Source organism: Sus scrofa, chromosome 1 (genome assembly GCF_000003025.6).
Source record: "Sus scrofa isolate TJ Tabasco breed Duroc chromosome 1, Sscrofa11.1, whole genome shotgun sequence".
NCBI lineage: Eukaryota > Metazoa > Chordata > Mammalia > Artiodactyla > Suidae > Sus > Sus scrofa.
Window position 1 is genome coordinate 74,422,418 of NC_010443.5, and position 23,907 is coordinate 74,446,324.

Below are 23,907 nucleotides of genomic sequence, written 5' to 3' on the forward strand. Positions count from 1 at the left end.
TTTTAGTTTGGAAAATACAGCCATATCTAAGGAATTGAAGGGAGGTACAATAAACATAATTCATCTGAATGCTTAAAAGAATTTGAAAAAACATGATAGCATGGGATATTCACACAGGCTGGGGGTGTGGCAACCTTTGGCTAGGAATATCTTTACAATGTAGAGAGAGGAAGAGAAAGGAAATCTGAAATGGGAACTGAGATCAACATTTTGGTGGCCATACTTAGTTTAGTTTAGAATACTTACAAAATAGGTAATAAAAGATTGGTCAGATTCTTATTTGGGGGGCTTGGATTCTGGGAGAATAGACTCAGAATGCCTTTATAAGCTCTTATTCTTTATTATTTTCCTTTTTTTAGACTTAGGAAACAAGTATTAAATTTTTGAAAGACTTGATGGAAAAGAGATGTCTGTTTCATAGTGTCCCCTTCCTTCTCCTTATTCCTGCCCTTGGCTTGGCCCTGTAACTCTACTCTTTCTTCCTAGATGTGTTGGGGTGATTGACTCAGACCCTCAATTCAGGGAACCCCAAGATCATTGATATCATGGTTCAATATTTCAATGTTTTCATTAATAAAGTGCTTATTAGCACATCTCATGCACAAGGCAAAAGCTGCAGTAATAGTATCTTGTGGCTGTGTTTTTACCCTACAACTGGCTTTCTTACAGCATGGTTTCAGCTCTTGACTAGCACACTGAGTGGTGATGGCAGGGTTAATGATTTCTCTGGTAGCTTAGAAGAAAATAAAGTACATTTGTGTTTATCAGTCACTTTTTTGCTGTCTCCTGGTTTAACCTCACCTGTTTTACGTTGATAATTTGATCGGTGGAAAGGTAGGCTGATTTTAAGTTTAGGAGTTGGAAAGTAAAATTCCGCTGGAGTAGGAGGCAGTGAGGGAGGCTCTACTTTCAGCTTCTTCCTGCAGGAGGTCAGCTCTGAAAAGGGTGCCACTAGAGGGGGCTCTCGAGTAGTCATTTTGGCTTCCCAACTATAGGCTTAAAAGCTAGAACTTTAATAAGAGTTTTAGGTTTTACAAATGGCTTTCCTAATAAGTATCTTATCTTGAGAAGATTACAGAGTTTTATTTAGGATTCTGCAGAGACCAATGAAAAAACTGTGAAGTAGGTGAAACTTAGTGTTGATTTCTTCCCTACTTTCCCCCAGCATCTCCTGTCACTTCACAAATGTTTGTTGAGCATCTGCCTTGTGCCAGGCAATCTCTTGTTTCTGGAGATGTAATAGTGACACAGCCTTTGTTCACCCAAAGCTTACAAATTGTGGCAATGGCTTTGAAATATTTTCGAACATGACTCACTGTAAGAAATATATTTATGTCCTGAGGTACTGTATGCTTGAATGTGCATACCACTCACATATACATACATACATACAAAAAAACTTCTTTGTCCTGTAGGATTTCCTCCAACCTAGATTTTACTGATGCATCTCTGTGGTGTGATGTGAGTCTTCAAACTTTGTCTTTTTTCGAGATTGTTTTGGCTGTTTTGGCTATCCTATGGCCTTTGCATTTCCACATTCATTTTAGAACTAGCTATAATTTCTTTAAAAAAATACTGGGATTTTGATTGAGGTTATGTTGAATCTATAGGATAATCTTACAGAGAATTGATTATTTAAACTTTTGAGTATTCCAGTCAAAGAGCATGGTATATTTCTTCATTTAAAAATATCTTTAATTTCTCTCAGTAGGGTTTTGTGGTTTGTAGTGCAGAGATCTGCCATGTTTTTTGATAAATTTATTCCTGTATACTTTATGTTTTCTTTTCTTTTTCTTTTTCTTTTTTTAAAGCCACATCTGTGGCATATGGAAGTTCCCTGGTTAGGGGTAGAATTGGAGCTGCAGCTCCTGGCCCACAGCCACGGCAACACCAGATGTGAGCCACACCTATGACCTATGCCGAAGCTTGCTGCAAGGTTGGAGCCTTAAGCCACTGAGCGAGGCCAGGGATTGAACCTGTATCTCCACAGACACTATGTCAGGTTCTTAACCCACTGAGCCACAATGGGAACTCCCTACTTTGATTTCTAATGCTACTGCACATGGTATTGCATTATAAAATTTTAATTTCTGTTTGATCACTGCTAGTATATAGAATCAATTGATTTTTGATGACCTTGATAAATTCAGTTATTAACTCTACTGGTTATTTGGGAGCTTCTTCAGGATTTCTTATATATGCAATCATGTCTGTGAATAAAAACAACTTTACTTTTTCCTTTACAACTTGTATGCCTTCTAGTGCTTTTTCTTGCCTCATGGTACTAGCTAGGAACTCCAATACAATTTTGAATAGAAATAATGACAGTGGATGTCGTTGTCTTATGTCAAATTTTAGGGGAAAAGTGTTCAGTTTTCTGCAGTTAGTATCATGTTAATTGTAGGGTGGGTGTGTGTTTAATGTATTAGTTTTGGTATTTTGGCAAAATAGATATAACACAAAATTTACCATTTTAACCATTTTTAAGCCTACAGTTCAGTGGTATTAGCTACATTGACATTGTTGTGCAAACATCAATGCTCTTCATCTCCCAAACATTTTTATCTTCCCGAACTGAAACTCTGTATCTATTAAACAATAACTCCTATAAGCCCCTCCCTCCTTGTCCCTGGAAACCACCATTCTACTTCTGTCTCCATGAATTTTATTACTCGAGGTACCTCATATAAGTGGGGCCATGTAATATTTATTCTTTTGTTTCTGGCTTATTTCACCTAGCATAGTGTCTTCAAGATTCATCCATGTTGTAGCATGTGTCAGAATTCCATTCTTCTTTCTTTTTTGCTTTTTAGGGCTGCATAGTATATGGAGGTTCCCAGGCTAGGGGTTGACTTGGAGCTGCAGCTGCTGGCCTATACCACAGCCACGGCAACTTGGGATCTGAGCCACGTCTGCGACCTACACCACAGCTCATGGCAATGCCAGATCCTTAACCCACTGAGAGGGGCCAGGGATCAAACCTTCATCCCAGCAATCCGGAGATGCTGCTGATCGCATTGCACCACAGTGGGAACTCCTATTTTATTTTATTTTTTACTAGGAGGTCTATTTTATTTTACTCATTTATTTATTTATTTTGCTTTTTAGGGCTGCACCTGCAGCATATGGAGGTTCCCAGGCTAGCGGTCGAATCAAAGCTACAGCTGCTGGCCTACACCACAGCCACGGTAACATCAGGTCCAAGCTGCATCTGCAACCTACACCACAGCTCACAGTAACACCAGATCCTTAACCCATAGAGTGAGGCCAGGCATCGAACCTGCAACCTCATGGTTCCTAGTCGGATTGGTTCCTGCTGCACCACGACGGGAACTCCTGGGAGGTCAATTTTAGAGTTATGTTGTCAAGTTACTCCTAAATTAATTTTGATTGGGATTGAACTTTGAAATAGTTTAGATAGCAAAAATATTTTCCATAATTGATTTTGTTTCTGAGTATTTTTAAACCTTTTGATAGACATGACCAAACTGGCTTTCAGAAATATGTCAGAGTGCTTATTTTCCTGTCTTTGCCAACATAAAATGATATATCATTGGTGTTTTAATTTGTATTCCTTTTATTTCTAGCAGAGTTAAACTTAAAAAATATATATTTAAAGATATTTAGTTTTTGTGTGTCATTTGAATACTTAAGTTCTTTGCACATTAATCACCCTCTCCCCCGTTAATTCTATATTGTTCAGTATCCTTTCAGTTTCAGTGAAGGAAAAAAAAAAAAAAAAGCCAGCTGAATTAACTGAACTAGAGATGGAATTATTTGTTGGTTTAATGGTTAAATCAAGTAGATCTGAACTTAAATGATAATTTAGGAGTCTTTTCTTCCCTCCATCCCTTTCTCTTCTCTGTCACCTTTTGGTTCTACTTTTCTTATTGTTGGCTTCATTCTTGGTCATCATTTTTTTATGCTATAGGAAAGATGGCTCCTGGAATCTTCTAGATTGATCTCTTAAAAGGAGAAGGGGCCATTCTCATTTTCAGAATCCATATTAACTCCTCCTGGGGACTGCTGACCTAACTGGGTCATATCCCCACTGCAGGACCAACGACAGTGTATAGGGTTATGGGGTATTTTGATTGACCCAACTTGTGGTTGATACTACCCTCAAAGAAACATACTCAGTAGAGAAGTTTTCAGAAGGAAGATAGTTAAGACAGGAAAAAAAAAGCTGTATATTTTAGTTTCCAAGAGCTCTTTGTATCTTAATGATATGTAAGCTTATTCTCCCAAGTACCATGAGGACAGAGATTTTTGTCAGTTTATTTCATTGCCTTATCTTAAGCACCTAGAATATAGCCTCACACATGGTAAGCAATCAGTAAAAATATGTTGATTACATAACTAAGAATATTAATTTTATTTATGGTGATTTTGATATTCAGAAGGTTGGATTTCATGTGGCTAAATCTATCAGCTTTTTCCTTTGTAATTTCTTCTTTTTGCTTTTATTTCCTTTTCATATGATAGTTTTGTTATATTTTAAGCCCATTTTGGAAAAAGAGTTAGCACACAGATTATGCTCAAATATGTAGTGTTCACATTTTTGGTTAGACAATTTATAATTTTTTTTCTGGATATGTCAGTACACTATGCTTCATGCAGCAGAATTTGAAACTTTATTAATTTACTTCATTGTGTGAATGTAATAGTATAAAATTTGCTGCCACTCACTGTATCAAGAGATTTGTACTGAATTTTTTTTGTTTGTTTTGTTTTGTTTTGTTTTTCTGCCTTTTCTAGGGCTGCTTCCCACGGCATATGGAGGTTCCCAGGCTAGGGCCCGAATCAGAGCTGTAGCCCCTGGCCTACGCCAGAGCCACAGCAACACGGGATCTGAGCCACGTCTGCAACCTACACCACAGCTCATGGCAACACTGGATCTTTAACCCACTGAGCAAGGCTAGGGATTGAACCTGCAACTTCATGGTTCCTAGTCGGATTCGTTAACCACTGTGCCACGACGGGAACTCCTGTACTGAATATTTTGCAAAAATTGCTTTTCAATCTAAATGATCTCCTTGTTAAAAAATCTGTTTGATGAATTTTATTTTCATAAACAAAAAACTTTCTGACAATTCAAATGGTATGGACCCAAAGTCATCTGATGGAGTGGAGGAAAGCTCAATAGATTTAAAACTCAAATCATTTTTCTGAGCTGCCTTCAAGGTTAGTAATTGCTCCTGTGAAGAGAGCCTGGCCACTGTGGTGGGGTGGTTGTTGAGGAAGCAGTGAGAATGAAAGACAGTACCAACATCCCCTAGCCTGCCTGCCTGGGAATGCCAGGTATGAGCCAAGCTTGACTACTGCCAGCATCCCGAAGCTTTGGGCTTTCTGCAAGGGAATAGGCTTCCTGCGTGTGCCTTATTAAATGCTTAGGCTCTTGACTCTTCAATTACTAATGCAATCATAGTGATTAAAAGTTTCAGAGTGCTGAAAATTAGATACTTTAATTTTAAGGGTTAACTGTATCTGAATTTCCTCAGGTAGGCCTCATTTTGAAAGCCTATATTCTCAGCTTTTTTAAAAAAAGTGTTATAGGAGTTCCCTTGCGGGTCAGTGGGTTAAGGATCCAGCATTGTCACTGTTGTGACTCTAGTTACTGCTGTGGCATGGATTTGATCACTGGCCCAGGAATTTTTCCATGCTGCAGGCATGGCCAAAAAATAGGGTTATAATTGGCAATCCAACAGCTCTAATCTACATCTCTTATTTAGTTTCAGTATTTATGTTAGACGCTAATCTGTGTTTTCTTATTTTTCACTTTTGAATTTTCCCATAGTGCCTAAGACAGTTCCTCATGCTTAGTAATGGCCCAATCCATGTTTATTTAATTACTAAGTTATTTTATTCATATTGGTGCTTTTTGGAAGAGAGACTGAAGAATGAATAATCCGTAAATCTTGCCAATTTGTGAACATAGTTTTTTGTTTTTGTTTTTGGTGTTTTTAGGGCTGCACCCACGGCACATGGAAGTTTCCAGGCTAGGGGTTGAATCAGAGCTGTAGCCGCTAGCCTGCACCACAGCCACAGCAACGTCAGATCTGAGCTGTGTCTGCTACCTTCACCACAGCTCATGGCAACGCCGGATCCTTAACCCACTGAGCGAGGCCAGGGATTGAAACTACATCCTCATGGGTACTAGTCAGATTTGTTTCTGCTGAGCCACAAGGGGAACTCCATGAACATAGTTCTTAAGAGGACATAGTCTCTGTAATGTTAACTCTATGTTTATTTCCTAAAAACAGGATTTTAACAGAAAAGGGTAATATCAACATTTTATTTTTAACTAGTTTAACATAAAAAATAAACACTTCTTTTTGAAAAAGTAACACAGTCTTAGGCTTTCCAGTAGCAGAGTGTGGTTTCATTATCCCAAATCTAATGAACAATTATTAGAGCAATCAGTACATACTGTTTAATAATTTTTTTTTTTTTAAGGTACAGGGAAAACAATGGTGATGGACATGTTTTATGCTTATGTGGAAATGGAGAAGAAAAAACGGGTTCACTTTCATGGTTTCATGCTAGATGTTCACAAAAGTAAGTTAATGATCTGAAAGAAGTGATTTTATTTTATCTATTTTTTTCTTTTTATGGCCGCACATGTGGCATATGGAATTTCCTGGCCAGGGGTCAAATTGGAGCGGCAGCTGCAGCCTACACTGTAGCTTGCAGCAACACTGGATCTTTAACCTACTAAGTGAGGCCAGAGATCCAACCTACATCATCACAGACAGTGTTGGGTCCTTTAACCTGCTAGCCACAACAGGAACTCCCTGAAAGAAGTGATTTTGAAATGGGTAGACATTACCAAATAATTTTCCTCATCTTATAAAGTTCTTAATCTTTTACTCTTTTAAAACATTAGATTTTTGATGTAAGAAAAATTTTATTTGGCTTCATTTGTTCGGTGCTATATTGAAACGATTGGTACTGTGTCCAGATTTGGTCTTAAAGACAAATTCAGCATTTCCAAATAAGAGAGTAGAGGTAACTGTGAAGGTCAGGCATTTTCTCTTTCTACTAAGGATGAATAAGAAATGTTAAAGCCTCACATATGTGAACAATTTACGTTGAGGTAGAGAAAATGCAACTAACCTCAATAATCGTATTTGTTTCTGGAATTTAAACTTCATTTTTATGTTCACACTAATGTTTCATATACATATTAAAAAATTTATTGTGGTTGTCTAAAATATACTATTAATATGGCATTTGGTTTAATTTCATTTAAGGAATACACCGCCTTAAACAGAGTTTGCCGAAAAGGAAACCAGGATTCATGGCTAAATCATATGATCCGATAGCTCCCATAGCTGAAGAAATCAGTGAAGAAGCATGTCTCTTATGTTTTGATGAATTTCAGGTAAGGTAGAGATGTTTCATAAGTGTAGAATTATATACTGAGTGAAGTATGAGTATTTAAATTCTATTTTATAAATTGATTTAATACATTATCTGTTATGACTTTAATTTTATTATGTAGTCCAGAGGTTGGCAAACCATGGTCTGCACGAGACAGATATGGCCCATTTGCTTTTGTATGGCTCATGAGAAAAGAAAGATTTTTATATTTTTAAAGGGTCATTTAAAAAAGAGAAAGAAAATGCAATAGACATCATATATGACTTGAAAAGCCTAAAGTATTTGCTATTCAGTCTTTTATAGGAAAAGTTTGTCTACTACTATATTCTCATCAGTGGATTCACATTTCCCCTACACTATGATGGAGATGATATAATGATTACAAAATAACGTCTTTAAAGATGTTTGAGTTTTTAAGTGTTATGTAAAAAACGAGTGATTCCCATACCTCATTAAGCCTCACACCTTATCTGTGATGAAGAGAGGGCACTGCCCTAGTTGAAATTTTAAAGATTATTCTAGTTTTAGGATTTGAAATTGTGCATTTAACCTGGTAGTAAGTTATCTCCTGATCTTTATTTCTTATGAGAGCAAATATCACATCAAGGCAAACACTATGCGTTACGCTTTTTCTGTATCCTAAGTCATGCCCTATGTTATAATAGTAATAATAATGATGATAAAAATTTAAAAAGATACTCTAGGTTAAGAATTACTTCCTCTTTATTTTACTGTTTTCTTTAGTAGTTCTCAAATGCAATAGCTGGTTTTTCCAAGATGCTTATCTTAAGAGCAGTTGATTATTGGACTGAAAATAGAAAAATCCACGAGTACTGAGTATAGCTTAAAAACAGGGCATCACACTCAAAGCTTTAAAAAAAAATATTTCTGGAGCTGAGTGCAGAAACTCATGTGTCTGACTGTCTAGCATAGAGGCCCAGAGAACTTCAAGAGTAGGAAACTAACATGTTATATGCCTACTCTGAGACAGACCCTGGGTGACTCATATATCTCATTTAAGCCTCACAAAATATTTGTAATGAAATGAGGAAATTTCCTTAGTTGAATTTTAAAGCTTCTTCCAGTTTTAAGATTCTCTGAAATTAATGCATTTAAATTGGTAGTGAGTTCTTTCCTGTTCTTCTATGCTTAAAAAACTGAGTTAGTGGGAATATGATGTGGCCAGGATACCTTTATCCCAAATGAGGCACCTAGGTCTCTTCAAGCAAATCAATACACACAGCTAACAGTGGTCCTGATTTATGACAGAGGAGAAAGGAGAATTTTCAACAGGAAAGGTGTTGTACTGAATCATCTGGGAAGGAGGAATTTTTACGTCTTTCTCCCTTTGGTCATATCAAGACAGGCTAGCATTCACCCTTTGTATTCTAGAACTGCAAAGGTCTTCAAAGGAAAGGCTCGTGGAGAAGAGATGTTCCTCTGCTCTTTTGAAAAGAGGTACACCAAGAACAAGTACTTCCAAAGAGAAGGGCCTCATTTAGTTCTAAAAATAACACAAGTGAACAGTTACCGGTCTTTACAACAAAAGTCAGTGATGAATCAGTGACAGCCATCTCTTTTGGTTTCTCATTATGAGTTTTTTAACCAAAACATCTCCAAAGAAAATTGAATTGACACAGTTAATTTTTTATCCATGTAGAAACCAAAGTTTTATTGAAACAGAGAAACAAGTGATGTGAACAAAGTACTATTTCTCTATGTTACTTGTTTTGTGTCAGCTTTTTCTTTTGAGTTTATTTGTTTTTATTGAAGTATACTTGATTTACAATATTGTGTTAGTTTCAGGTATGTAGCACAGTGGTTCAGTTATATATATATTCTTCAGATTCTCTTCCCTTATAGGGTATTAAAAAATGTTGAGTATAGTTCTCTGTGCTATATAGTAGGTCTTTGTTGGTTATCTATTTTATATATGGTAGTGTGTTTATGTTAATTCCCAACCTCCTAATTGATCTCTCCCCTTACCCCATATCAGCTTTCTTTTTTATTTTTTAAATTTTTTTAAAAAATTTTTTGTCTTGGAGTTCCCGTCGTGGTGCAGTGGTTAACGAATCTGACTAGGAACCATGAGGTTGAGGGTTCGATCCCTGGCCTCGCTCAGTGGGTTAAAGATCCAGCGTTGCAGTGAGCTGTGGTGTAGGTCACAGACGCGGCTCGGATCCTGCGTTGTTGTGGCTCTGGTGTAGGCTGGCAGCTACAGCTCCGATTCGACCCCTAGCCTGGGAACCTCCATATGCTGCAGGAGCGGCCCAAGAAATGGCAAAAAGACAAAAAAAAAACACAAAAAAAAACACAAAAAAATTTTTTTGTCTTTTTGCCATATCTTGGGCCGCTCCTACAGCATATGGAGGTTCCCAGGCTAGGGGTCTAATCGGAGCTGTAGCCGCCGGCCTACGCCCGAGCCACAGCAACGAGGGATCCGAGCCTCGTCTGCAACCTACACCACAGCTCACGGCAACACCGGATCCTTAACCCACTGAGCGAGGCAAGGGATCGAACCTGCAACCTCATGGTTTCTAGTCAGATTCTTAACCACTGAGCCACGACGGGAGCTCCTCTATATCAGCTTTCTTAAAACAAAATAAACTTTTAGATATATGACCCTTAATACAGTCTCCTTTTGCTACAGTGTTTAGATAGTTGACACAGTTAATTTTTTGATCCAGGTATTGAAATTAAAATTTTAAAAAGTATATTAATACCCAAGCTTTGTAAAATAATTCATGGTTTACAAAGTGTTTTTACATCTTTACTTCATTTAATTCTATGAAGTAGTTATTTTTATTTCTGTCATACATATAAGGAATATAAAGGCATCAGAATTTCCTAGGTATCATGTAAAAATCATTACCCATAACTTAAAAAAATATAAATTTTTTAAAACATTCAGAGAAATGATTGACATGTTTCTGTGACTGAGGACCGCTAGCAAGACTGTTTAAGAAGTTTAGGAAAAGATATAAATCTGGTAGCACAAAGGAGATCCTAGAAGATTTATGGCAAGCAGGGCCAGATGACCCACTAGGCACAGTACGTACAGGGATGAGGGTCCATGATACTTGTGGGAGCCCACAAAAATATTTTAATTTATTTTAAAATTTGAAGAAGTGAATATATCAATAATGAATCCAGCCTATATCTGTTGGCCTCCGAATTACATTTGTCTTGTACTAACACACTTATAAAATATACTGTATGGGAGTTCCCGTCGTGGTGCAGTGGTTAACGAATCCGACTAAGAACCATGAGGTTGCGGGTTCGATCCCTGGCCTTGCTCAGTGGGTTAACGATCCGGCGTTGCTGTGAGCTGTGGTGTAGGTTGCAGACGCGGCTCGGATCCCATGTTGCTGTGGCTCTGGCGTAGGCCGGTGGCTACAGCTCCAATTGGACCCCTAGCCTGGGAACCTCCATATGCCGCGGGAGCGGCCCAAGAAATAGCAACAATAACAACAACAACAACAAAAAGACAAAAGACAAAAAAATATATATATATATATACTGTATGTATATATGTGCGTCTGTGTGTAAACTTTTAATTGTGTGTGGGGCTCATGAAGGTTAAAGGGCCCATGAAAGTTGTAATACAGCCTTTATAATGAGGTCCTAACAGAAACCCATCTGGTTGCTCTGGCTATTCTCCACGGAGTTCAGATTTCAGAAGATTGATACATAAGTGGGAAGAAGGAAACAAAAGCAACTATGTATCAGGATGAGTGATGTCTTACAAAGGAAATGCAGGCAACAAAAAGGATTTATCAATTATATTTAAAGATGTAATATATATATGTATATACATATAGAATATATAGCAAAATATAAAGGATGATTATATATTAAGGAAGATTAGCATTATAAAATGTTGCTTGTTAACAGTGAGGGAGTAGATGTGATGGAGCTGCCTGTTATCGCCTGCTTTATCCAGAGCTGCTTGAACAGTCACTCCTTTACTCATTCATCTCAGTTGTCTTTTTTTTGTTGTTGTTTTGTCTTTCTAGGGCCACACCCACTGGCATATGGAAGTTCCCAGGCTAGGGGTCCAATTGGAGCTGTAGCCGCCGCGGGCCTATGCCACAGCCACAGCAGCACGGGATCTGAGCCGAGTCTGTGACTTACACCACAGCTCATGGCAACGCTGGATCCTTAACCCACTGAGCAAAGCCAGGGGTGGAACCCACATCCTCATGGATACTAGTCAGGTTCCTTAACCTCTGAGCCATGACAGGAATTCCCCATCTCTGTTGTCTTAAAAAGCCTTCTTCCATGCCACAGGACCCTGTCTGTCCTACAATCAAATGGACCATGTCTAGACATCTGGTCAATGAATAGCTAGTCCAGAAGCTTGTCAACAACCTTGAACTTGCATGGTATGGCCTGGAGATTGAGCCAGTCATATACTTTTTCATGTGTATTTGAACTAAAAGGCACAGAGGGAAGTTCTTACTTAGTAATGAGATAGGAACAAAGAGATATAGGAAGTAGCCGAATCACTTTAGGGGAAGGAGTCCTAGGGTGCACCTTAGACAGCTGCTGAGCTCTCCCCAGCTATTTGTAATCCCAGGCCAATCTCCAGCTCTTCTTCCCAGGAGGTGCTCTCTGTGCTCTTCCATCCTGGAGTCCCAAGGATAAACCCTTTTTCTTTAGCTGAATCTCTTGTGCTTGCTTCTTGCAAAGAGTTTTTGTTGAGAGTGGAACTATTCAATTCAGATAGTTGCTCCTATCTTCCGTGTCAAGAAGGATTTCCGTCCAATCTAGAAAAGATAATACAAATAGAAGCACTGTGTGGAAATGTCACCTTCCTTAATATAAAATCTGTTACCTCCCATGGAAGGAGAATTACCTGATAAACCAAAACCCAAGAAAAGCAAAGAAATGAGGTATCTGTAGGATGCTTTTGGCTACAGGTAACAGAAAACCCTAACTTAAAAGGGCTAAAATTCTCAGGCAGGATGTATGATGCTGTGTAAAATGGTGTCATTCCCCTTGCTCAACCCCTCCTGCTTCCTCTCTGACCTTATCTCCTTTGCTTTCAGACTCACTCAATGCTCCCTACTGTTTCCAATCCTATTTTCTTCATAGATTAGGGAACCATAGTTAATTGTGGGTGTTATACCAAATGCCTCTTTCTCAGCATTGCTCTGAAGAAAATAGTGCAGAGACAACACAACAAGACTGAAATCAAAATTGATCGCTTTTATTTGATTGCAAATTTCAGTTCAATACTCTAGTATGTTAGAGATGCCTGAATGTCCTAGGATGAAAAATGTTAATAGTCTCGTTTCTCCCCCCCCACCACCCCCCTCCCCAGTCCTCTTGGAGTTTACCACTGTATGGAAGAAAAGACCAATTTTTGCATATACTCCTTGTTCAGAAGAGCCAGGGAAAGCCAGACTATAAGGGCAAGAATGTGTGCCCTAAGGGCAAGGTAATCACTGAGAGAGCCTAGATTTCTTAGTTTCAATATCCTGGAGTATCTTCTGCTGGTCTTAGAGAAGCTCCTCTAGCACACCACAACTAGATTAATTACAAGTCCAGATCTCTACCTGTCCCCCCTTTTCTAAAATCTAAGAGGGTTAAAAGGATGCCCCAGAATATTGCTGCACCAGCACTCTGACCCTTCAAGATCCATAAGTTTAGAACAAACAAGATGAGCCTTTGTGCTGGATGCTCTTTTTGGATGGAATGGCCTCCCCCCACCAACATACCCATCAGAATACCTCTCACACTTCTTCAGATCTTTGCTCAGTCACCTCCTTAAAAAGGCCGATATGCTGTTGAAAATTGCAATTTGCCATTTACCCCCATGCTTCTAATGCCCCTTACCCTCCTTTTCCCCATAACATATGTATTATTATTATGTTTCCTGTTTATTATATATATTCCTCTATAGGAATGTAAACTTGAAGGCAGGAATCTTTGTTTCGCTAATTGATGTATTGCAAATACCTTGAACAGTATTTGAGAATGAATGAATGAACAATAATAATGAGTGAATAAATGAATGAATAAATCCTAGTACCAAGTGATAGCTGTTAGAGTAGTCCCCCAACTAGTTTCTACTTCCTGTTTCTATAATGGCCTGCACTTTTCTGTCAAAGTTGAATTATCTTATCATTTTTGTCTAATAGATAAAAAATGACATCTCATTATTTTAATATATATTCTTTTAAATAACAATATGGTTGATTTTTCCATATCTCTTTGTTTACTGTTAAAATCTCTCTTATGAACTGTTTGAATCAATGCCTATTTATTTTTGGAATCCTTGTATTTTATTAGCATTTTCTGTAGTAATATTAGCTATTGTTTATTGAGTGCTTTTTATGCACCTATGTTCTTAACTGTTGCACTGTGCTATGTATCACTTCATCTACAGCTAAAATTCTATACAGCTATATTTAAATAACATGGACTTATACTAACATGCATAACATACATAGGTAATAGTCATAATTAACATTTCTTGAGGACTTACTGCATGTATCATAACAGTTTTACAGGGTAGGCATTATTACTGCCTTTATTAGACTGATGAGGAAGTTAAGGGTCAGAGAGGTTGAGTAACTTGTCCATGGTCACACAGCTGGTAACTCAATGTGAATCCACCATCACTGCTCTTATTAGAATTTCTAGTGGAAATAGCTCTGTTATATGTTCTCTTTGATATATGACTTCTGGGTTTAAATATGTAGACCTAGAACTGAGTGGGCTTTTAGTAAATGTTTTATTTTTATTTTTTACTTTTTGTCTTTTTAGGGCTGCACCAGTGGCATATAGAAGTTACCAGGCTAGGGATCTAATCAGAGTTGCAGCTACCAAGCAACACAAGATCCGAGCTGCGTCTGCGATCTACACTGCATCTCATGGCAACACTGGGTCCTTAACCCACTGAGTGAGGCCGGGGATTGAGCTCACCATGGATACTAGTCAGGTTCTTTACCCACTGAGCCACAGCAGGAATTCCTTAGTAAATGTTTTAAAGATAGAACTTAAAAATTATTCTTTTTTTTTTTTTTGGTCCTTTTAGGGCCGCACCTGGGGCATATGGAGGTTCCCAGGCTATGGGTCAAACCGGAGCTCTAGCCTTTGGCCCACGCCACAATCACAGCAACTCGGGATCCGAGCTACATCTGCGACCTACACCACAGCTCACAGCAACACCAGCTCCTTAGCCCACTGAGCAAGGCCAGGGATCGAACCCTAGTCCTCATGGATGCTAGTCAGATTCGTTAACTGTTAACTGTTGGTTAATTCGTTAACCATTAACTGGAGTTCCCGTTGTGGCTCAGCAGAAACCAATCTGACTAGCATCATAGCATAATATTTATTTTACTAGGAAGATGAATGGGATTTATTGCTGCTTAAAAATGGGAATATATTATTTTTTTCTGTGCTCTTGAGTTTAGGGCATTTTTAAGATTATATTTTGGTAGCATTCAGATTACATTTATAGAATGTATTCCTCACTAGCTTGGTCGTCTTTACTAAGAATAGCATTTCAGTTTTACCTGTAATAAAGATACACTGTTCTTATCTTGTTTAGAAATTTGTCTAGATAGGATGTTTTTATGTGTTCTAATTGCTGAAATAAATGATTTTCTTTAGGGTGTTCATTATATTCTCCTTTAATATTTGTATTTCTCATTAAACCAGTTATGATTCTGAAGATAGCAGAATACTGAAGGAAACTGAATTTTTAAAATATGTCATTTCTTTCTGTCTCTTTTTAGGGACACTGGATAGATGGTTTACTAGTATATTCCAAAAACAAAAATTCTGATGAACAGAATGTCATGCAAAATTCTCCTTTATAAGCTATCAGTATCATTTAAAAAATAGTTTTGACCATTTTTTATAAAACAGGAAAGCTATTAAGAACTGCTAATAAAAGATAGATGCTTATTTTTGTGCTAATACTAATTACCGATAATGCATGCTTATGTTTGTCATTCATTACATGGCACTGTACCAATCAGTAGATGACTGAGACTCAAGCACTTACACATGTAAATTAACAAGTAGATTTTTTTTTTTTTTTTTTTTTTTTTACTTAAGTGAGTCATAATGGAAAGCAACTCTAGGTCATAAAAAAATCTTTTCTCTTTAATGCTAATGAAATGTCTCCACTCTCTGTATTAGCAGACTACCCTTAGTGGTAATCTGTAGCCTTCTCTTTTGTTTCTGGTGGTAATGAAATGCTGGGTGCTGAAAAAGCTTACTCTTCAAGAATGTGTGGCCAATTGTCTTCTGTTCACTTATACTGTAAAATTGCTGTTCCCCAGCAAAGCTGAACAAGTGCGGGTACAAGATCAAAAGAGTATACATTGGCACCCAACTACACCAAGTGACTCCTGCTTTATTAATTAGCCATCGCTTCGCCGAGTTAATTTACTCGGCTAGAGCAAAAACATTCCATAATACAAAAACAACAAATTATAATTCAACCACAGGTTTTATTGTTTGCTTTCTTCAACTTTCAGTTTAAACCTTTGCACTGTGTTATAAACGAAATGTCCCTTCACGTTTCTGAAACTTAGGGCACAAAAGCTCTAATTTTTTCAAGAACATCAATGAGATAGTTAAATGATCATTTTTATTCTCTAAAATTGGGTAATTTTAATTGATATCAGTCTTTTTAAAAGTCAGTGTATTGGGAATCTAATTTAAAAGTGCAGTTGCTTCTAAAATTTGCAAGCTTGTTCTGTCTTCTCATCAGAAATGCCACTGGTGTTTAAGCATTTGAAAAGGGCCTTCTCTGTGAGTGTTTTGGCGGAAGCAAAATTTGACAGTGATCCTAAGCTCCAAATTAAATAATATCAGTACCACTTTCCTTTTCATTTTAATCACCACTTTGTAAGTTCCTGAAGTCTTTTTAAATTTAAGGAATCTTCAGTAGTTTTTTAGCTAATGTTTTAAAGTTATAACCTGAGACAGAAAAAAAAATCTGCATATCCTCCTATCCTGGTTTGGTTTGGTTTTGTTCAGGTGAGAAGGGAATAATTAAACTTTTGAGTAAAATGTCAGCTGAAAGAGAAAAGTGGTTTAGAGCTGTGGCATCCAGGTTGTTGTTGTTAGTTGTGTTATGACCACTTAGTTGGTAACTTAGTATTTTGATCTAATTTGAAAGAATTCTGCTAGTTTCTCTGTATGTTAACATGTTTAAAAATAACAGTGTGATATATATTGTGTGATAATTTTGTGGATATAAAATAAGTTTTATTGAGATTATCTAAAATGTGCTATTAAAGAAAGATGAAAACATTTTTACATGGGGAGTATCTAAAATCCATGTTATTATATTCATACAGGAAGGTGCAATGATTAATACCACCCTTCACTATATATTTGCTTTTGATGTCAGCTTCCTTCCCTCACTAATTTCTGTATTTCTTTGTGATTTTTAAAAGCTTTTTTAAAAGTTATCATTAAAATTACTTGTTAATTATGGATTTTAAAAATAATTTTAGAAAAGATCAGTGGTTATGTGTATCTCTGTAACTTGGAATAGTTTTATCTGCATTTTGCATTTCTGGTTTTGTGAGAAGCTATTTTTTTTTTAAAGCACTGTGTTAATCATTTTTGTAAAATTTTTTTTTTTTTTTTTTTTTTGGTAAAAGGAATATTTGTGTTTGCAAAGGTTAGCAGAGCCTGGCTGTGCTGGAAGTGACTGCAGTGCCTTTTGATTATTCATGGACAGTAATAGAAGGCACTTAAAAAGAACAATGAAATTGCTTATTTTTGTGATGGGCCATCTGTTGAATTGTTTTGTGCAACAATTGCACAATAGTATCTATGTCATATCATTCTATTTTCAACAGCAGCTGATTATGTCTCACTGGCTACTTGTCCTTATTTCTGAAGTCCCATGACCATTTAAAGTCACCTTTTCAGGGACCTTTGCCAGAAAGGTATTAGAAATCTCAAACAGCCTGTGTATATATTTTTTTCTTTTTCTCTCTTTCTCCTCTTTTTTGGGGGAGGGAGGCTGTAATGGGAGTCGGAAGAGGGAGTTGGCCATGTTAGTTCTAATTAATTAGACTTCCTAAATGTTAGGACAATTATCTATGTATTCCACCTGTAGTTCTATAAAAGAAGTTAACATAGAGTCATTTGATAATTTGCGTGGAAATGATAGGCTTGCAAAAAAGAAGAGTCAAATTTAAAAAACTACAGTCTTTCCTGCTTTTAATTATCTACTCTTTTCTTCATGATGATAATTAGAATTTTTCTCTTGGAATTTACTTCCATCGTAGAAAAAGATGAGCCATTAGCAAATTTGTTAGAGCAGAAGTGAAATTAAAATAAAACAAATGTGTTGCTGTCCATAGGTCACTGACATCGCTGATGCCATGATTCTGAAACAGCTTTTTGAAAATCTGTTCAAAAACGGGGTCGTCGTTGTGGCAACATCCAACAGGCCACCGGAAGGTAAAAACAAACATTGTGCTAGTCTTATCCAATTAGGTGAAAACTAACAAGCTTTTACAAATCCACAATTTTGTACTCATTTTATTGTGTTAATAAATCTGATGACTTTGCTTTTCATTAGTTTTATAGCCGACTTAATCTAAAAAATCAGTCAGTATTCATATTTGATAAAGGTTTATATTCTTAGCAAGCTAAATCCAGATGATCTCCCATGTTTTATGCATTTGGAGTTTTTCTCTGAGTATTAGATGTGTCATATGCACATGTCAAAAAATGTAGGCCTTTCTAACTGCTTTTCATGGACCGTACGTAAGAAACTCAGTGAAATGAAAGACAAAACTCCTAACTGAATCTTGGACAAAGACTTAAAACTTGCCTGCATAAGTAGTTTTTGATACTTGATTTATCATTTCTAAAAAAGCACTTTTGGCTTATTAGGACATTATTTAATAATTCAAATACAAGAATATGTAGATAAAAACAATGTTTAAAATCTTCTCTCTTTTAGCCTCATGTGGTCAGCTGAAGGTTGAAGGAACCAAAAATAATATTTTATGCATTCTTAATGTGAACATCTGACTGGAATACTATTCTGCCAGATATCTGCCTGGCTAAATCCTTACCTTTTTCAGGTCTGTGCTCAAAGGTTACTTTGCTAATGTAGCCTTGACTTATTTCCTTATTTGAATCTACAACCCATCCTTTTTTCCTGGCATTACTTTCTACCTGCTTATTTTTTTTCCTACAGCATTTATGGACCCACCACATAATTTACTTATTTACCATGTTTATAGTTCATTGTCTGTCCTCTTCCAGAATGCAAAAGCTTCATGAGGGCAGGTTAAGGATCTGTAATTATTGTGGGTTCGATCCCTGGCCAGGGAACTTCTACACGTCGCAGGTGTAGCCAAAAAAAAAAAGAAAAAAACCATAAATAAATATCGAACATTGTAGACAAACTAGCTGAAATGTAATTGGAAGAAAAAAGGATCAAATACACAAATACAGAAAGAGAGAGACCTAGTTTGACAGTAGCTCACATAGTAATATCTGGGTAAGGGAGTTCCCTTCATGGCGTGGCAGAAACAAATCCAACTAGAATCCATGAGGATGCAGGTACAATTCCTGGCCTCGCTCAGTGGGTTGGGGATCTGGTGTTGCCGTGAACTGTGGTGTAGGTCGCAGACCCAGCTCAGATCCCACTGTTGCTGTGGCTGTGGTGTAGGCTGGCAGCTTTAGCTACTAATTTACGCAGATTTTTTTTTTTTTTTTTTTGCTTTTTAGCCCCCCCTCCCCCCATATGTGGAAGTTCCCAGGCTAGGGGTTGAATTGGAGCAGGTTAAGGATTTGTAATTATTATGGGTTCGATCCCTGGCCAGGGAACTTCTACATGTTACAGGTGTAATATTAGATTATCGAGGGGGCCATGAGGCTTGACTCCACTCCAGCCGACTTGTTGATTTAATAGTAGCTTCAGTTTTACTTTTAGACATTCAAGGATAAATTATGTTCATAAAGAGCAAGGTGTGGAGTTTCCGTCGTAGCTCAGTGGAAACGAATCTGACTAGTATCCATGAAGGTGAAGGTTCCATCCCTGGCCTTGCTCATTGACTTAAGGATCTGGTGTTGGCATGAGCTGTGGTATAGGTCACAGATGCGGCTTGGCTCCCGTGTTGCTCTGGCTGTAGTGTAGGCCAGTGGCTACAGCTCTGATTCAGCCCCTAGACTGGGAACCTCCATATGCCACAGGTGCAGCCCTAAAAAGATAACTAACTAACTAACTAAAGAGCAAGGTTCTAGAACAAGCTTGGAGCAACCCCCTAAAAAAGACTGCTGAAAAAAAAAATTGTAGTTGGCTGCTTAAGCACAGTGTGGTAAACTGAGGAAGGACACCATAGGAGAGGTTAAGGAATACTCTGGAGCTCATAGCTTTGTAGGATTAAGCAAAGTTATAGGCCCATCAAAGTAGCACACAGAAATACAAGGTGGATCCATCCTTCTGGAGAAAAATGAAAGTCCAAGGTATGCAGAATTCCAAAAGTGGGCATGAAGCTACAAACTTACAGAAAGCCTTTTCTAAATATCTATCTAAATGGGATGCTTAGCATACCCCAGGTTTTTTAGCCACAACAATCATCTTATTATTAGTTTAATATTTTAATATAAAGACAATGGTATGTGTATATACCACCTCCTGATAGTGTATGTATATATATAATTTCATGAGTGAGAAAACAAGACACAGATTATGTATGAATCTCAGGAAAAGGTAAACATATAGGACAAAGAAAGAGCCAGTGGTTGCCAGAAGCTGAAGTGGGGAGGTGTTGACTACAAGGGGCCATTCCAAGAGAATTTGGGAGGTTTTGGAACTGTTTTGTGTGCTGATTGTACTGATGATTCCATAGAACTGGACAACAAAAAAGTTAATTTTCCCGCATAGATTCAAAACAAATCACATGGATAGTAAGTGGCAGAACAGGGTCTAGAACGTAGGTTTTATGACCCTTTTGACACATTGTCCTCTATCTCTCCTCCTTATTGGTCATCACTTATCTTTGTCTACCCTGTCCCACATATAATATCCTCTTTTCCAGTCATCAAAGTACATTCAACTTTTTCTTTAGGTCATGGCTTTTAATCCACAGCTCCCACACGGTTGGTATTATTTTAAAAATAGCATCTACTGGAGTTCCTGTTGTGGCGCAGTGGTTAATGAGTCCGACTAGGAACCATGAGGTTGCGGGTTCGATCCCTGGCCTTGCTCAGTGGGTTAAGGATCTGGCGTTGCCATGTAGGTCGCACACGCGGCTCAGATCCCACGTTGCTGTGGCTCTGGCGTAGGCTGGTGGCTACAGTTCCGATTCAACCCCTAGCCTGGGAACCTCCATATGCTGCAGGAGCGGCCCTAGAAAAGGCAAAAAGACCAAAAAAAAAAAAAAAAAAAAATAGCATGTACTTATTCTCAGGGTGTTAATGAGAGGTGGGAGGAGAACCTTCCTGGGGGGGTTGAGGCAAAGCCCAGGGGATGGAGAGAGAATAGCTCATTTGAGGAACTGAAAGGTAGCTGCTGTAGCTGGAGTGCAGTGAAGGAGGGGAAGTAGGACTTAGGTACAAGAAGAATCTGGAGAAGTGAGAACTAGGACTTTATAAAGCAGAAATAAGGATTTTTGGATTTTATTCTAAGAGAAGTGGAAAGCCACTGTGGTGCTTTAGGCAGGGATTGGTAACATCAGATTTGGAATATCACTCTGGTTATAGTATGAAGAGTGGGTTATGGGCTTGCGTGCAGTAATATGATGGACTCGGACACCTATTAGGAGGCTTTTGCAGTATGCTGGGCAAGACATGATGATAACTTGGTATAAGACAGTGATTCTCAATGGGGAGGGTGCTGTTTTGTAAACCAGGGGATATTTGGCAATGTTTGGGATATCTTTGGTTGTCACAATCAAGCAGGATGGGGGTGGGTGCTGCAACTGGCATCTAGTAGGTAGCAGCCTGGAATTCTGTCAAAACATCCTGTAATGTACAAGGATACCCCAACAGAAGAGAAATATCTGGCCCCAAATATCAGTAGTTCTGAGGTTGAGAAGACCTGATACAGGGTGATGCCAGTGGATATAGAGAATATAGATTTGAAGTCTATCTAAGAAGTAAAATGAATAGCACTTGATTATAGGTTGGATACTGAGGAAAAGGGAAGGGATAGTTTTAAAATTTCTGGCTTGTACAACTAGATGGGTACTGGTGCCTTCATTCAATAAAGATAGAAAAATCTGGAGGTTAGAAGCCCAGAAGATACTGCCCAATGGAGAATGCCATATCCCCTCCCCCCACCTTGACTCTTTAGGCTCTTTGTTTAATCTCCTTCCACATCCATTCCTTCCATTTCTACTTATAATGCATCAGTTTCCTGGGCAAGAATGGGGGTCGTTGGTAGAGATTTCAGTCATATCCTTATCTTTTGTCAGATAATAACTTACTTGTTAGTTTATAGGCAAATACATTATTGATTTTTCATAGAAAATGATCAAACCATTTAATAAATAATAACTTTGATAGAAAGTAATTGAGAGCCAAGTAAAAGCAATACTAGAATTTGGAAACTTAGGAGAGAAAGTATCTATGGAAGGGAGTGGTCTAGGAAAGTCCAGGAGAAGAAAACAAAGGGAAGTAGCACTTGGGGCAGTGAAGGGAATAAGGTACCAAAGAGTGACTGCATGTCCCTGTTTGTTTTCTAGTCCGTATTTCTAGGTCCTACCTTGCTTGGGTCTAAGGCTTCATCCTCTCTACACCATGTAGTTGTTAAAACTCTAAGCCAGTATTAGCTCATATTACTCCTTTAGCTTTTAGCTTCCTGTTTGTTTACTGGTCTGCAGGGATTTTACCACTTTCTTGCAAGCTTAAAATATGTTTAGTATATTTTAAATGTTTGAAATACAACATTAGTAGTGCTACCACTATCTATTTTCTAGGGTAATCTAATTAACATTCTTGAACTTAAAGCAGAGGGGATCCATAGGAATAAGGAGTTGCTGGGAAATTTTTAGATAAAGTATATAGAGCTAGTTTTTACTCAATTTTTTTGTTTTTATAAAGTCTCAGGTAAATGATTTATTTAACATTTTTGTCATTTGGGTAAATACTTTATATAGCCCATATACAAATAGGTATATTTTTACTCCTAAAAGATTAAATTGTCAGGTCATTAGAAGAACAAGAAACAAACAGTCCACAATTAAAATATCATATAGGAGTTCCCTTTGTGGCTCAGTGGTTAATGAACCTGACTAGGATTCATGAAGATGTGGGTTTGGATCAGTGGGTTAAGGATCCAGTGTTGCTGTGGGCTATGGTGTAGCTCGCAGATGCAGCTCAGATCCTGCAGTGCTGTGGCCTTGGTGTAGGCTGGTGGCTGTAGCTCCGACTGGATCCCTAGCCTGGGAACTTCCACATGATGCAGGTGCATTTCCCCCCCCCAAAAGAAGGAAAGAAAGAAAGGAAGAAAGAAAGAAAGAAAGAAAGAAAGAAAGAAAGAAAGAAAGAAAGAAAGAAAGAAAGAAAAATTGTATATATACTACTCACTTTTTAAGTTCTGAAATAAAATTTTGTTAATTACATGATATTCTAGTAGGGAAAAATAATATAGATATAAGTGCATGGAGACCCTAACAGGTTATATAATAGACTGGTAGATTAAGTTAATTAAAATTAAAATTAATAATTAAACTTAAGAACATGCTCAATCAAAAATAATATATTTTTATGGGGAAAAGAATAGGTAAGTTGGAATGACGGTGCTTCTTTGACAGTAAAACACAAAGTGCCAAAAAGAAAAAAGTCCCCTATTGACTGAACAGTACATTCTTGGCTTTCTAGTTTTTAATTCACTATTTATTATAATGAAAATGCTTCATATAGCATCACATCAAAATGTCCAAAAATAATCCTGCCTTGCTTAGATTATCAGGCAACAACACTCTGCGATTCTTGGTCAAGCCAATGTATCTATAGTAAATAAAAGACTGGCTGTCCCTAGAAAGTTGGTGCATGCATGTGCACATATGCATGTTAATGTAATTTATCATGTTAATACTTCTAGGGAGAAACAAATATCCATTTATGTTTACCATAAAAGTTTGAAAATGCATTTGGCAAAATTCAGCATCTTGATAGAATACTTTATAAAGTATAAACGAAGATGATACAGAATATATGAATATATATCAGTTTAAAAGTCAGAATTATGCTTCCTGGGGACACTGTGGTATTTCTACTACAAGGTTGAATAAGGCAAGGATGCTATATATATAGATCACTTTTTATCATTGAACACATTACAGAGAGAAAGATTTTAAGAACAGCTAGGTGAATAGGGAGGGGAATCACCACTTATCTTGATTATAGGGTTTCTCCAGGGTTAGTCATACTGCTTCTTTTTTTAAGGTTGTGTGAACAGAACCCTATATACCCTAATATGGGAGCAATAAGTAGGAAAGGGAAGTAGGTATTAGAAAATTCTGTTTTCTTTAAAAATCAAGAAAACATAGACTCTAATATGGAAGGTCTAAGCTG

At 37.5% G+C, this 23,907-nt stretch overlaps 1 protein-coding gene across 4 annotated transcripts in view; it reads left to right on the plus strand.

Annotated features, from left to right (window-relative positions):
- Positions 1–23,907, plus strand: part of AFG1L (AFG1 like ATPase) — a 223,346-nt gene that overhangs the window by 54,997 nt on the left and 144,442 nt on the right. For all 4 annotated transcript variants that reach the window (XR_002343776.1, XR_002343774.1, XM_021090788.1 and 1 more), the window contains exons 4-6: positions 6,457–6,558; positions 7,254–7,384; positions 17,730–17,829. Coding sequence is in view for 2 of the 4 variants with exons in the window: in XM_021090788.1 (XP_020946447.1) it covers positions 6,457–6,558; positions 7,254–7,384; positions 17,730–17,829 (333 nt within the window). In the remaining 2 variants the exon portion in view is untranslated. The remainder of the gene's footprint in view (positions 1–6,456; positions 6,559–7,253; positions 7,385–17,729; positions 17,830–23,907) is intronic.